Source organism: Schistocerca nitens, chromosome 2 (assembly GCF_023898315.1).
Source record: "Schistocerca nitens isolate TAMUIC-IGC-003100 chromosome 2, iqSchNite1.1, whole genome shotgun sequence".
Classification (NCBI taxonomy): Eukaryota; Metazoa; Arthropoda; class Insecta; order Orthoptera; family Acrididae; genus Schistocerca; species Schistocerca nitens.
The window spans coordinates 785,722,355-785,739,394 of record NC_064615.1 but is presented as its reverse complement, the minus strand read 5'-3'; the positions used below and the strand labels follow the sequence as shown (position 1 = coordinate 785,739,394).

The 17,040-nt window shown below is 41.1% G+C and overlaps 1 protein-coding gene across 1 annotated transcript in view; it reads right to left on the bottom strand.

Moving 5' to 3' along the window:
* The window catches only part of LOC126235330 (serine protease HTR4), a 358,578-nt gene extending 341,745 nt beyond the window's left edge, over window positions 1-16,833 (bottom strand). The window contains exon 1 of the mRNA XM_049944053.1: window positions 16,521-16,833. Coding sequence (XP_049800010.1) covers window positions 16,521-16,833 — 313 coding nt within the window. The remainder of the gene's footprint in view (window positions 1-16,520) is intronic.
* Window positions 16,834-17,040: the final 207 nt, after the last annotated feature.

The window sequence follows — 17,040 nt, the reverse complement described above, 5'->3', positions numbered from 1 at the left end:
CCCAGAAGTCTTTGTGTGATTCATGAAGAAAATAACATTTGATATGAAGACTGCACTGCATTGCTGTGGAGAGTACAGAGCTTCAAAAACCAAGATACAGTTGAACGTGACATTGATGTCGAGATCATTGAAGTCGAGCTCAGATGAAGAAGGAAAGGGAATGGAATCGGTCGTGACCTGCTTAAGCAATGATTTGTGCATTCAGCTGCATTGATTTAAGGAAACCACCGAAAACATATCTAACGATGGACCAATGTGGATATGATCGCAAAGAATATGACGCCAGTGCTCTAACCATTGAACCACTTCACTCGCTACAAACTTTGTCCCTAGGAGTCGACACCGACGTTACTAAATGGCGCCTCAATTTGTTCTTAAGTGGTACAAAACGAAGAGTGATCAGCAGGTTGGAAGGATCAAGCTTGGGGAGTAACAAGTAAACGATGTCCAACCATTCAAGAATTTCCTGTTGTGCTTAAAGAGAATGGGAGCGTAGCCAAGAGGCCGACATCAGGGTTGAATACGCTCAAAGCATAATATAAAATTAAAGGAACTCATTTATAGCCATAAATGAAGATTCGATTATTTGGTGTCACGTACTAACCTACAATAGTGTAGGTACAGAAGGTTAAAAAGCAGGCTATGAACAATAAGTTACTACGAGGTCCAGGATACGTGGACCGCATGCCTGAACTCCGAGGAGCCAAAGCAGTGCTGATAAGAAGATATGGAGGAAAACGACCGCTTGGCAGACCCAGAAGCGTGGACGAAATCTTGAAAGACCTGTGACACTTTGAGGTCGAATCGAAATGGAAGGCAAACTTGTTAAGAGCTCAGTCAAACTCTGAGATGCCAAATGCGCAGCATAAGACGGGAAAAATCACGCTCTTTATTAAAAACGAGAAGTAATTTACAACTGATGCGGTATTTTCAACCTCTGCTATAATGCTCAGTTGCGGATGTTCTTCCAACAGGATTGTTTGTAAAAACGAGAAACTGTAGTGCTGCCTTGCGGCTGGGAGCGTTTGTTTACTCTTCTTTTCCGGGTTTGCACGAAGTTATACCTATCAAACTTTCACTTCCTTAGGCGTACATGCAGAAATTTGTAAATATTCAAAACACAATAACTGCCCTTCTCCCTGGTGTAAAGGAGTACTTTATGTAAGTGAGCTAAAGAGCAACATATTGAGCACCCCCAAATATTAATCTATAAATCCCTCTTCACTTTATCCTTTATGTAATGATTGGGTTGCAGTTGGTCACATGGGAACGTTACTCCTCAATTATTACGAAAGGTTTCTCTTACCAGTCGCTTGTTAGTTACTGATTTCTTGAGTTAAGCACGATATATCTCGGGAATCACTCTTGTTTCCGTGTGTCTTAGAATTTTCCTTTTCGTATTACATCATCAAATGAACACATCAGCGATCTGGTATAAAACTGAAAAAAATAGAAATACTCAATGTACATACGATTGTTATTTGAATACGAGCGACAATATATGATAAAAAAGAAATAAAAAAAGGAAACACTTGCGTCAGCAACATAGTATGCGATTCGAGGACTTGAAGCATCACTTTCAGGGGGATACAGTAGCTTTACATGTGACTAGTAATGTGTACATATCCGCGATAACAGCCTGTTGTTTGCCATTCATCATGTTCATACTGAATGTCACGCAGGCGATCGGTTTCACATTATGAAATACACGTGTAAACATATCGTATCATGTATGAGTGTCCGCCCCTGGTAGATAAATGGTCAGCACGACGGAATGCCATACCTAACCGCCGGGGTTCGATTCCCGGCTGGGTCGGAGATTTTCTCCGCTCAGACACTGGGTGTTGTGTTGTCCTTATCATCATCATTCCAACTCCATCGACACGCAAGTCGCCGAAGTGGCGTCAGCTCGAAAGACTTGCACCAGGCGAACGGTTTACCCGACGGGAGGCCCTAGCCACACGTCATTTCCATTTCCATGTATGAATGCACTGTATCCGAGGACTCATCCCATCTAAATATTTTTTCAGTGTTATTAAAACTGCCACAGAGAAATTTATTTTCTAGAACAGTGAGGATTAAGGTTGGTAGTATCTACAGTATTTTGCTGATATGACGCGGTATATGAAGTGAAACCTCTTACTGCACGCTATCAGCAAAGATGGAGGAACGATGACTGTCCAGTTGTGATGAAATCCATGGATGGAGAAACTAAAAGATTGACACCTAACTCCCTAGTGAGTGAGGTATCTTCAGAAAGCGCGATACGATAGTAATTATTTCGTACGTAAGGACTATATTGTGAGGGTTACAGCAGATAAGAACATCTACAATGGAATATCTATAACGGAACTTTTAACTTCTTGACCTTGATGATGAAGTGGTGTGGGTTTGCTGATGTATAAATATTGAAATGTGGGAAACACTAGTATCTAAATGGTTCTGACACAACCGGTTTTAGAACATATATTTTCATAATACAATTCTTACCATCAGTTTTAAAGGAGCCAAAAGAAAATGTTACAATGTTTGACATAGGTTAACGCCAATTTGTTATTTACTAGAGACCTAACTTCCATACTTCCAGGAAGTAACATAGACCTATGCAAAAGACTAATATTTCCTGTTGGCTACACGAAACCCGATGATATATATTGAAACTCGTCAAGCTCTAAAAAACTAAACAGTAAACCCAGCTCCTTGGTAATATTGTTTTGAATACTTCAAGATTTAATGAAACCGTTTTCAGCTCACTATTTCACTATTGCACTGCGAATTTCAATAGGTTACGCAATCGTGAAATAGAAAATTAATGCTACTCATTTGCAACAAAATAAAATGTAATTTAAGTTATTTTCCAGCTGATAATAATGATGCAGTTCATCGAAATGTGCATATTGGTGTATGTTTCGCTACTAACGTCTAGTGGGTCACACAACGATTGCTTGTAACACAATATTTCACTAACAGTAATCCAGTTCGTCGCTCTTCACAGATTGTTATCATTTTCGGCTAAATTAAACCATCTTCAATGTGTTTAGCGTTCATGGGTGCAGCACCAAAGTCAAAGTACTAGTAGTAGCAGTAATGAGTCATCATGAGACATTCAAACCTGATGAAGCAAAACACGTTTGAAAGAGTCTCACTTACAAGGGGAGGCCGCCAATTGTGAAATTCAGATTCGATTCATACTGCGCATAATAAAAGCTCATGGCCAGAGGTGTAATGTGGCAAAGCACCAAGATGCACTACTCAGCCGTTGTCGAGAAAATCGACAGTTAATAGAAACCGTTGCGGTGAAATACTCTCTACGAGGTATAACTTCCTATAGCGTCGTGGCGCAGCGGTAACTGCTTGGGTTCGCAAGTCAAAGGTCGCCGGATCGAACTTCGCGCCATGCAAATTTTTTTTTAGTATTTCTTTTTTGTAATTCATATATATATATATATATATATATATATATATATATATATATATATATATATATATATATATCATGGGGTCTCTAATTCGAACGTTTGACTTACACTATACGTATTCGTTTCGGAATATCGTTTCTACGTCTTCCGTTAACTGCACGTGTAAACATTATGAAGACAATTAATAACATTTGCGAAATACAACTTTGTTTGCAGAAAACATAATCGTGTTCGAAGTCGCCAGTTTTTCCACGACAAACGACTATCAACAACTTATTATATGCATAATTGTTGCAACTGATTGCCGGGAATTATATATATATATATATATATATATATATATATATATATATATATATATATATTACAAATAACAAATACTAAAAAAAAAAGTTGCATGGCGCGAGATTCGATCCGGCGACCTTCGGATTACGAACCCGATCGCTTACCGCTGCGCCACGACGCTGTAGGAAGTTACAAATCGTAGAGAGTATTTCACCTCAACGGTTTCTTTTAACTGTCGATTTTCTCGACAACGGCTGAGAAGTGCATCTTGGTGCTTTGCCACATTAAACCTCTGGTTATGAGCTTTTATTATGCGCAATATGAATCGAATCTGAATTTTACAATTGGCGGCCTCCCCTTGTTAGTCAAAACCAGTAGTGACTTATTAGAGGGTGACAGGCAATTTAGCTTGTTTCACTACAAGATTTTATTTATTTTGTTTCGCTGACTACGTAAAATTTTAATAACTTAGGTCGCTTAAAGTAGCTCCGCTTAATGCATTACGCACACTTTTTTAAAAACAAAACGTAGGCTATATTACTTGATTTATTGATAGGATCGATTTCGGAGGCATTTGTCATATTTAGTTCTAGTGTACACCAATTGATGCTAGTGACATTCGACGTTGCATTTGAAGTATGTCAAATTTAGCTTAAATCCGCCATATAAATAAATTACGTGATACTGCACTTTTTTTTAAAATAAAGATACCAGCTAACTGTTTCCCTCGGCTACACAATTCCGTCTTTATGTACGTTATGTCGACTAGGATGAGAAAAATGAAGAGAGAGAAACAGAGAAAGATAGAGAGTTTGTTAGTATAGATGGGACAGTATATATGTACCAAAGAGAGGGCATTAGTGTGTACTCACGGGTGCAGTGCTAGTATATTCTAGACGCATTCGTCAGTGTGGTAGACCACAAAACCCAAGATACGTACAAGGCTGTGCCGAAAGGGATATCTTTTTGTATGCCTTCTAGAAATTATTCTGATTTATCTCTCTCTGTGGTGTCGTTCCGTGTCGCTACTTCTCTAGTGATCGTTGAAACTTGTGTGTTAAGGTCACTGTCTGTAAGAGTCATACTTAAAACAACAGTAAGTCATCATATCTACACTGGCTTAAGTAAATCAAAAGATCAATCAGTCATCATTTTTCAGTCATCATTTTGTAGAGGGCTTAACGATGACTACCTGCTCCTTGTCACGATTATCGACAGACTTTTATACTCGCGAAACTCACGAAAGTGTTACGTATAATAAAGCGCCGACACGAAGCCTCGCTGTGGGTGAGCACATCGAGTCTTTCCGTCCAGTTTCAAAATCCTCTCTCCTCAATATACCCGTCTCCAGAATTAACATAAGCAAGTGCGTAAGATTTGGGCGTTCCTGACGAATTTGAAGTTCGATGAAGTTATTAAGCGCTTGAGAATTAGTAATGCTTCACGTGTTATACAGTGACCAGGAGAAGACACATGCAACGTTAATAGCTGTGACTGCATGTTTAATAGTTACATATAAATAAAAACGTAACCAGTCATAAAACTTTAATTTTTCAAATACGAAGCGTTTCAGAGTCTGCGTTCCATAGTCAACCGACAGTTTTTGTGTTTATCTCTGAGGTATTAGTTCCGGGAAACTCATTACAAAATTTCTAGAATGTATCAAGTTTATCACTTTGTTTGAAAATACATTTGATGGATTAGTATGCATGTGCTCTTAGTTTCCTTTTATTAATCCACCAAAAGTATGTAACATATAGTGTGTAAATTGGCGACGAACCCCCTTACTGTTCGATTACTGGAAAAAAATAGCAACCGTATAAAAGCTAGGAGTGCCAGCCCGGAGCGATGTATAGTGATCACATAAAAATAGTTTTAGAACTAGCGTACATCGAGTAAAGATTCATTGGAAGAATCTTAAGGAAATGTAGCTTACTCACGAAAGAAATGGCTTACAAAACATTCGTTCGACATGTTCTTGAGTAATTCTCGTATTAACAGAAGAAACAGAGAGGATCCAGCTAACAGCCGCACGATTGGTCAATTGTTCGTTTAGTAAGGGCCAGAACGTTACGGATTTGCCTGTAGGATGCGCTGCAAAAGAGGCGTTGGACATCACCTAGAGGTTTACTGTTGAAATTGGGAGAGAGAAGAGTCGGGAACACGTTACTCTTTCCCACATACGTCTCGTGGAATGAACACAATGAGAAAATCAGAGAAATGGAAATGAGCGTACGGCATAGCTCTAGAATCATCTTTTTTTAATCGCACACCCTTGGTATTCCTAAACTTTCCCGGGGAATTAACTGCCTGTATTGCTCTCGGACGTCCAGTATAAAAGAATCGCGATGTATCAAAGCAAGACACTTATCAAGACGCTCATTCGACGAGTGCCACCTGAAGATGACGGCAAAGTACGCGATTTTAATATTGCGTTCCGCCAACGAGTGCAACCGGCCCTACACCCGAAATAGGAAGGAAGGTCGGGTTTTAACATCCTCTCGACATAGACATCATTAGAGATGGATCACAAGCTCGAGATGTTTCAAAGATGGTGAATGAAGCCGGCCATGACCTTTCGAAGAAAACATCCCGGAATTTGTCTGTAACGATTTAGGAAAATCACGGAAAACCTAAATCTGGATGGCCCGACGCGTATTTAAACCGTCGTCTTTCCGAATGTGAGTCCAGCGTGTTAATTACTGCACTACTTCGCTTGGTCGCACACCCCAGAGCTATGCAGTTGATACGCCGGGAACGCTTAAGAGGCATAATTTAAAACATTTTACAAATTTCGACGTTGGTGGTACCCGGCAGCAATGCTGTTGACGACGAGAACACTGCAAGTGCCATAGTCTGATTTCCCAGAAACTTTGCCCAGTGGAAGAGGGATCAAAAATAAGCGAACACTTGTCTCAGCTTATCCTAAGTTACTCGATCGCTTCTGAGATAATGACTGTCAAAGTACTCGAGGTACTTTATGTGCCTTTCAGGGGTAAATTGTCAGTCGGGCTAGCGTTGCGGTTTCACACTTTTACGCTCCGTGTTCAACATCCGACTATTACGTTTATTTTTTATTTTCATTTATCTACTTATGTCTGTAAGAGAGCACTACATGACTGTTTCCCAACGTATATTGAAATCACGTTGTCGTTGTTCGTCTACTAACAGTATGTGTGACGGATTAATTCAAAAATAAGATACAGTCGTGTAGTAACCTTCCACGGACATCAGTAGATAAATGAAAAATAAATAAATTAAATAAATAAAAACAGTGAGTCGGGTTACGCACACGGGACGCAAAAGTGAGAAGCCGTGACGTTAACTACTGCGCCACCATTTTGGCTGCGATATCGAGCGCTTGAAGGAATCCAAATTACATCGAAAATTTTGACGGCCATTTTCTAAGAACCGGTCGAATATCTACGGATGAGCCAAGCGTTAACTTATTTTCACTCCTTTTCCACTGTTTCTGGGAAATTAAGTTCTGGCATTTGCCGTGTTATCTTTTTGAGTTAAGCACCTCATTATGGACCAAACCCTCAGACACGAGTCGACATTGAACTAAGTGTAGGTTAGTGACAGATTATGTCGTATTTCTTTATTTATAAACAATATTTCTGCAGGGTAGCCCCGCTTACTCCATTGTATCGATTCGTCAGCGTAGCTGTAGCTCCATGATTAATCTCTAGCTAAAACTTAAGTGTTTGGTCGTGGGTTCATAGATTCACTTTCAGACTATTTTGGACCGTTGCGTGGGAAAAATGAACAGCCAAAAATTTCCGTGAGAACTGTTATTTCTCTTTTTTTTGTTACGATGGCCATTTCCTCTATGTACATCGAAGTCAACAAAATAATTGGTCATTTAGAGGCGAAAGTTGGAGATTGAAATTTCGAGATAATATCTAGCCACATCGAAAGAAAGGAACCTTTGTTTTTATTATCGCCACCTGTACTCGCTTATCATACCCGTGGTACTCTCTTCCGTATTTCGTGACAATAGAAAATGCTCTGCCCTTCTTTAAACTTTTTCGATGTCCTCCATCAATCATATCTTATAAGGAACCCGTATCGCACAGCAATATTCTACAAGAGAATTAACAAAAATAGTGTTGGCGGCCTTTTTAGCTAATTTGTTGTACATACTAAATGTTACACCAATTAAAGTACGTCTTCCACGCAACGTTCTGTATGTGATGTTCCAATTTAAGTTCGTAATTTAATTCCCTAGGATATTAATTTGTGTGATTTATGGTATAACCGAAACTCTGGATGAATTGCTACTTTTCGCACCATACAGATATCTTGTCTAAATCATTTTGTATTTTTTTCATCTTCAGGTGGCTTTAGTAGACACTAGCCACCATCATAAGCTGAAGACAGTCTAAGATTGTCTCTCATATCATTTATATAGACCATGAACAACAGAGGGTTTATAATGCGTCCCTGGAGAACCGCAGATATAACTTTAGTTTCACTAAATGACTTCCCGCCAATTACTATAAATTGTGACTTTTCTGACAGAAAATCATGAATATAGTCGCACAGGTGAGACGATATTCCATAGGCGCAAAATTTGAATTGGAAGCCGCTTGTGAGAAACGATGTCGAACGCCATGAAATCATTTTGAAATCCCTGTCGATAAGAGGCATTACTTCTTATGAATAAAAAGCCAGTTGTGTTACACAAGAACGATATTTTCTGAATCCGTTATGTTTACGTGTCAGTGGATCGTTTCCTTCGATGTACTTCATAATGTTGTAACACTATACCTTTGCTAAATCAAACCTCGACATATTTCTCGGTAAGTCCAGCCAGTTGTCCGGGCACTTAAAAAAGTCAATAAATCGAAAATATCTGATGCGCCCTGGTACACTTGACAAATCGAAGCGATTGTCAATGATAGATAGCCCGCAAAACATTGTACAATTCGAAGTCAGCGGCTGTGTAACATTTGGCAATTCGAATTGTTGTTTGATTTAACTCTGCGCGACACACGTTTGGTTTCGGCCGGCCGTGGTGGCCAAGCGGTTAAAGGCGCTACAGTCTGGAACCGCGCGACCGCTACGGTCGCAGGTTCGAATCCTGCCTCGGGCATGGATGTGTGTGATGTCCTTAGGTTAGTTAGGTTTAAGTAGTTCTAAGTTCTAGGGGACTGATGACCTTAGAAGTTAAGTCCCATAGTGCTCAGAGCCATTTTTTTGGTTTCGAAACACTCCACAACGAACTACAGCACATAAAACATTTGTAAAAACGACTTCAAAGCAGTACAAGCGAATCTCGCAGAAAAGAATGAGCTTATCGAGGTGTATAATGTGGAGTGAAAAGAAAAGGATGCATCGAGGTAACGGCATCGTAAAGGTGTATTCCTGAGTCTTGATCATTGACTTCTTCACAAAGTAAATTGAAGTTTTCTTATGTATTTTCGGAAATTTTTATGCCCCTTTCGCGTAAAAAGCCGACTATCTTTTGATTTTAATTATAAATATGAGTTTTTGAACCACTTTGTAAATAGATAGGAATGTCATTGAATTTAAAGTGTGATTTGTAACTTTTTTTCGGCTTATTCTTGGTTCTGCCTCGAGCGGTCAAACTTTTGTTAAATCGAATTCTCAGTTATTCGAATTTTTTGGGAGGTTCCTTGAACTTCCAGTTACTAAGAGTTGACTGAATACATGTTATATTTTAGTCTCTCTCCTGCACCTGTATTTTTACTAGTAATGTGGGATACATTCCATCTTTCCGACTAATAAGTGTTATTCAGAACAGATGCGTTTCGATTTATTTTAAAGCTCTTCGGTGATTAGTTTTCTTAACCCCTACTTCAATTCCTAAGGTTCTTTTATACACAGAATAAAATGTTCACTCTGCAGCGGAGTGTGCGCTGATTTGAAACTTCCTGGCAGATTAAAACTGTGTGCTGGACCGAGACTCGAACTCGGGATCTTTGCCTTCCGCGGGCAAGTGCTGTACCATTTGAGTTACCCAAGCACGACACACGAACCGTCCTCACAGCTTGAATTCCGCCAGTACCTCGTCTCGTACCTTCCAAACTTCACAGAATCTCCCCTGCGGGCCTTGCAGAACTAGTACTCCTGGAAGAAAGGATGTTGCACAGGCATGGCTTTGTCACAGCCAGGGGGATGTTTCCAGAATGAAATTTTCACTTTGCAGCGTACTGTGTGCTGATTTGAAACTTCCTGGCAAATTAAAAATGTGTGCCGGACCGAGACTCGAACTCGGAAGTCGATTCTCGGTCCAGCACACAGTTTTAATCTGCCAGGAAGTTTCTTTTATACACAGTTGTTTGGTTTACATCACATTGCACTTTCCTGATACGTAATACACTGAAATTTTGATGTTTTGTAAAGTATACGAGATGGGTGTGACTTTATAAAACACGAAAACGGTAATAGATCCCGTGTCAGTGAAGTGCAGTGTGATATAAGCCAAACATCAGTTTGTAGAAGTACATTATGAAATAAAATAGGAGCGAAGAAAACCGACCACTGAAGTTGCTTCAAAATAAAACATGTCGCGTCTTGTGTAAATAATACTTTTCTTACAGTAGCAAAGATAGAATTTATGCCAAATCACCTGTCTGTTACAATGTATCCCTAATTTGTTGTCCTATGGTCCTCAGCTGCGTCTAATATTATGCTAAAATTTTCACGTTAGGTCCACCTATAAACAACTATAAAAACTATTTTTTTTTCATGCCACACGTGTTTCCTCTTTATTTTCTGAAAGGCATCGTCAGTGGCAAGGTTTCTAGATGCTGTTCTACATGTGTTCTTGTTTTATTGGTTTTAAAGCTGTTATTCTGCTTCCTGTCATTCATATTTTCATTAGCACAGCAATAATAATACAAACACACGTTTACTTCATGTAGTGTTTTGACTGTTACAGTGCGCTAACGTGCATTTTACAACAAAAAAGTGCAACGCGTATCGCATGATACAACTCTCTTTTTTTTCAGTTGTATATAGAGCTACCTAACGTGTAAATTATCAACACAATGTCGTTATTGTTGTGTTCTTCTGTCCCAAGACTGATTTGATGCAGTTCTCCATTCTAGTCTTCAAGTGGAAGCCTCTTCATTCCGCAGTAGCTACTGCAACCTACATGTATTTGAACCTGATTGCGACATTGATGCGTCGTAGGTTTCCCTCTATAATTTTAGGTATCACAAATCTCTCTATTACCAAACTGACTATTCCTCGATACCTTAGCATTTGCGCTGTCAATCTGCCCCTTCTTTCAGTCGAGTTGTGCCATAAATTTCTTTATTCCCCAGTTCGATTCAGTACTCCATCATCAGTTGTTCGATCTATGCATCTAATCTTCAGCATTCTTCTGTAGCACCACATTTCAAAAGATTCTATTCTCTTTTTATTTAATTGTTTATCGTCCACATTTCACGTCCATAGAAGGCTACACTCCAGACAAATACCTTCAGAAAAGACTTCCTAGCAGTGAAATTTATATTAGATAACAAAATGCTCTATTCCAGAAACGCCTTTCTTGACTTCGCTATCCTACATTATACATGCTCTCTACTTCGGCCATGATGTTGTTTTTCTGCCCAAGCAGCAAAACTCATGTAGTACTTACAGTGTCTCATTTCCTACTATAATTTCGTCAGCAGTGACAGTTAATACGGCTACATTCCTACCCTTATTTTACTTTTGTTGTTCATTTTATAATCTCTTCCCAAGACTCTATCCGTTTCGTTCAAGTGCTGTTGTGAACCTTTTACCGTCCCTGACAGAATTATAATACCAATGGCTACCCGCTAAGTTTTTAGTTTTTCTCTCTGAACTTCATTTGCCTTTTCAAATTTCTCGTTGGTTTCCTTTACTGCTTGTTCAGTGTATAAATTGAATAACATAGATGATAGGCTACGACCCTGTCTCACTCTCTTCTCAATTATTACTTGCGTTTTATTCCCTTCGACTCTTATAACTGCACTCTGGTACAACTTGTAACTAACCATCCGCTCCCTGTATTTTATCCATGCTTCAAAGTTTAGTGCAATCAGCAGTGTCAAATCTTTCTGTAAATCTACAAATGCAGTAAATGTAGATGTGTCTTTCATCAGTCTATCTTGTAAGATAAGACGCAGCGAAGTATCGTCTCAGAGGTTTCTATATTTCTCCGGATCTTACGCGGGGTCTCCTTCTACCAATTTTTTCATTCTCCTGCAAATAATCCGTGTCGACATTTTACAACCGTGACCTATTAAATTAATAGTTCGGTAATACTCACACCTGTCAGAACAAGCCTTCTTTGGAACAGGTATTATTAAATTTTTCTTGAAAGCCGAAGGTATTTCGTGTGTCTCATACCTGCTGCACACCGTGTGGAATAGTTTTGTCGTGCTGCAGTTCAGCTAAATGTATGACGTAGTGAACAGAGAGAAGACCATTTTTACGTTCGTAGCTCGTAGCTGTCATTGATGGCGGCATTATAGTTATTTCTTTCTTTTGAATAGAAGCTTGCGTGAAGTTAAATGATGGAAGACAGAGGTTAAAGTCCTGTAGAAGTCGAGGACATTAAGAGCTGGACCTGAAAATGGATCTGGATTAAGGGCAAAAAAATACGACCGAGAGATTTTCAAAATGACAGTCACGTCATACGATATTTTGGGAAACTTTGGAAAACCTGCCCCATCGAATCCGCATCCGTTGGCTAAACCAGTACGCTACTGCGTGAAGGTGTCACTCGATGTACACATGAGACATTCTAGTTTGCGATCATTAGAATGTGTTGTTAATGCAGTAAGTAAACAATTGACTTCAACATATGACGAGGTATGTATCATGTGTGCGGAAGATAATCTTCTGCTGATGCACAGCGTCACTCTGGCGAAGGGCGGGTTTATTTTAGAATGAATTTTACATTCTGCAGTGTATTGTGCTCCTTGGCAGATTAAAACTCTGTTCCGGACCGAGTCCTTATTAGCCTCTCGTGGGCAAGTGGTCTACTCCCTGTGCTACCGAAGCACAATTTACGACTCGTCCCCACAGATTTACTTCCGGTAGAGGACTTGCCCGCGAAAGGCAAATTGTCGTGAGCTCGGGTCCGACACATAGTATTAATCTGCCAGGAAGTTTCAGTTTATTACACGACTGCGTACTGAAAAGTAATGTCTCCGAATTTTTTATCTGAAAATTCTTAAAGCTCCTTGCACTAAATAAACGTTATTAATATTGTACATCTTTCTTATTCACGTCTTCGTATTTGTTTCCCAACGCCCTGGCGACAAACGCATTTCTCCCAGCGCTCGCCTGTTTGTTGAGACTGTCACTGTAGAATGTTTGACATACGTAAAATGTAATCGCAGTTGCGAATATGGACAACCATTAGCTGTATAACTGAACGACGACAAGAAAATTTGTACCAGACCGGGACTCGAATCCGGACTTTCGGCTTATGGCGATCGGTCCACCCTACCATTGGACTATCCAAGCACGACTCTAGGCCAGACCCAGACGTCCATATGTCGTTAACGATGTGTCATTGTCGTCCCAGCAGTGCCTGTTCCTATAGACATGTATGCGTCTCCGAAGGGACTTTGTATCGTATATTCTGATAACACAAGCATTGCAGTATCGTAATGTTTGACTTTGTTGAGCCGGCCGCAGTGGCCAAGCAGTTCTAGGCGCTACCGTCTGGAGCCGCGCGACCGCTACGGCCGCAGGTTCGAATCCTGCCTGGGGCATGGATGTGTGTGATGTCCTTAGGTTAGTTAAGTTTCAGTAGTTCTAAGTTGTAGGGGACAGATGACCTCAGAAGTTAAGTCCCATAGCGCTCAGAGCCATTTTTTTTAACTTTGTTGCACCGCTTCACCACTTTCAAGGTGAAGTCTTCGGAGGTGTTTTTTTAAGTTTTGAAAAAGCGGTTCTTATGGAGGACGATCGATGACAGTCATCCAAAGGCGGCGCCGGATTGTTGCGAGTGTCACAGCGCTCGTGTAAGATCTGGCTTTGTCTTGCTACTAGGAGAGGGTGCCCCATGTGTGGACGATCTCTTCGAATTCGAAACTTGATTACAACAAGGTGCTGGACCTAAACGGGATTTTCCAGCTTTCTAGAAATACAGCGTAATGAATACAGCACGCTGTTTCTCACTCATCGACATCGTTACGTTACACACCGCCATGTTAAACGCTACAATTGGGAGCCCTCTAGCGGCAGAGGGTTGAAAATTTGTAGGGACGATGAATAAAGTAGTAGAATGTTAATAACGGTTGTTTTAGCTCAACAGCTTTAAGGGGGGTAGAACGTCAAACGGGCCGACTTGGAGCAGGAGAGGTATCACAGGATATTTTAATTTCCAGTGTCTATACTTTTACAAATAAAATCATAAAACTTTGTCAGCATCACCACGAAGGATTCAGGATTCACACTCATTGCAGTGAAAGTTCGAAAACATAACGAAGTAATTTTTTTACGTGTGAAATTTCATCACTTTTCCACTTACTAGTGGCTGCATTTGTTGCTATAGGTACACTTTTGTTCATAAGTTAGAGAGATTCTTCGATGAATTTTGCACAGCATACATACCATACTTACAGGTGTATGAAACTCTAGAATTTATTTAATTTATGAAAAAAGGAATGAGCAGCTATATTTCAAACTTCATCTTTAAAAAAAACACAAATTTTGTAACTTCTTGGCAGATTAAAACTGTGTGCCGGACCGAGACTCGAACTCGGGACCTTTGCCTTTCGCGGGCAAGTGCTCTACCAAGGTAGGAGACGAGGTACTGGCAGAAGTAAAGCTGTGAGGACAGGGCGTGAGTCGTGCTTGGGTAGCTTAGTTGGTAGAGCACTTGCCCGCGAAAGGCAAAGGTCCCGAGTTTGAGTCTCGGACGGGCACACAATTTTAATCTGCCAGGAAGTTTCATATCAGCGCACACTCCGCTGCAGAGTGAAAATCTCATTCTGGACAAATTTTGTAGTTAATTATCTCAATTTTTACCACAGTTTTTAATAGATTTTGAAAATTCTAGAGTTTCATAAACCTTTAAGTATGGTTTATACGCTGTGCAAAATTCATCGAAGAATCTCCCTTACGTATGAAGAAAAGTGTACCTATAGCAACAAATGCAGTCATTAGTAAGTGAAAAAAAATGATGAAATTTCACATGGAGAGAAAAATTACTTCGTTATGTTTTCGAACATCCACTGCTATGAGTATGAATTCTGAATCCTTCCTGGTCATGCTGACAAAGTTTTATGAATTTGTTTGTAAAAGTGTAGACAGTGGAAATTAAAATGACCTGTGGTGCCTCTCCTGCTCCAAGTCGGCCCGTTTGACGTCTTACCCCCCCCCCCCTTAAAGAGTTTTAATGTAAAAATTCGGAGTCATTGCTTTGCAGCACGTCCTAGTGCATTCGAGATGTTTCAGGATGTTGAAGAATTTCGTTGATTTGGTGAGACCTGTGAACTTTGCAAAAGGGAGATACGGCTCGTTGCGTGATGACTTAAATCGCCATGCAGCGTACGGGAATGTTTTGCCGTATAAGAAGCGAATTTTACAACCGTGATATAGGAGACGTAATATTGACTGTTGTTGTTGTTGTGGTCTTCAGTCCTGAGACTGGTTTGATGTAGCTCTCCATGCCACTCTACCCTGTGCAAGCTGTTTCATGTCCCAGTACGTACTGCAGCCTACATCCTTCTGAATCTGCTTAGTGTATTCATCTCTTGGTCTCCCTCTACGATTTTTACTCTCCACGCTGCCCTCCAGTACTAAATTGGTGATCCCTCGATGTCTCTGAACATGTCCTACCAACCGATCCCTTCTTCTAGTCAAGTTGTGCCACAAGCTCCTCTTCTCCCCAATTCTATTCAATAACTCCTCATTAGTTACGTAATCTACCCATCTAGTCTTCAGCATTCTTCTGTAGCACCACATTTCGAAAGCTTCTATTCTCTTCTTGTCCAAACTATTTATCGTCCACGTTTCACTTCCATACATGGCTACACTCCATACAAATACTTTCAGAAACGAATTCCTGACACTTAAATCTATACTCGATGTTAACAATTTTTTCTTATTCAGAAACGCTTTCCTTGCCATTGCCAGTCTACATTTTACAACCTCTCTACTTCGACCATCATAAGTTATTTTGCTCCCCGAATAGCAAAACTCCTTTACTACTTTAAGTGTCTCATTTCCTAATCTAATTCCCTCAGCATCACCCGACTTAATTCGACTACATTCCATTATCGTAGTTTTGCTTTTGTTGATGTTCATCTTATACCCTCCTTTCAAGACACTGTCCATTCCGTTCAACTGCTCTTCCGAGTCCTTTGCTGTCTCTGACAGAATTACAATGTCATCGGCGAACCTCAAAGTTTTTATTTCTTCTCCATGGATTTTAATACCTACTCCGAACTTTTCTTTTGTTTCCTTTACTGCTTGCTCAATATACACATCGAATAACATCGGGGAGAGGCTACAACCCTTTCTCACTCCCTTCCCCAACCAATGCCCCTCGACTCTTATAACTGCCATCTGGTTTCTGTACAAATTGTAAATAGCCTTTCGCTCCCTGTATTTTACCCCTGCCACCTTCAGAATTTGAAAGAGAGTATTCCAGTCAAAAGCTTTCCATAAGTCTACAAATGCTAGAAACGTAGGTTTGCCTTTCCTTAATCTTTCTTCTAAGATAAGTCGTAGGGTCAGTATTGCCTCACGTGTTCCAACATTTCTACGGAATCCAAATATTGACTACATGTACGCTAAAAAATCAGTGATAGAGGTGTGGCAGATATGTAGAGAGGAGGCGGGGTGGGTACGCACGAGTGCAGACGCCGTCGGCGGAGCGCAGCGGCGGCCGGCCCGGCTGGAGCACGCAGAGCAGGCCGGGCCCGCAGGAGCCGTAGAAGCCGTAGGGCCCTCCGCAGGGCTGCGCCTCGGCGCGCGCGCACACGCGGCAGCAGCCGCAGGCGTCCCACACGGTGCCCGCGCCGCCCGGGCACTCCGCCGCCGACACCGGCTCGCACTCGGCGGGCGAGCACACGCACGCGGGGCCCGGCGCCGCCACCAGCAGCGCCGCCCACGCGGGCGCCGCCAGCACCGCCAGCACCACTTGCAGCTGCAGCCGCGACCGCATCTTCCTCCGCTCACGCCGCCCGCTCACATCCTCGCGACGCGCACCCGCAGCCACAGTACCTGCCGCTCTCACTGCCACCGACTACGCCCGAGGTCTGCGTACGCGCACTTCCGTTCACTGTACCTTCTGCACAGCCACCAAAATCTGTCAGCGGTTACCACCTACAGACGATTCTACTCACGTATACATCGTGTACCTGCTTCCTCG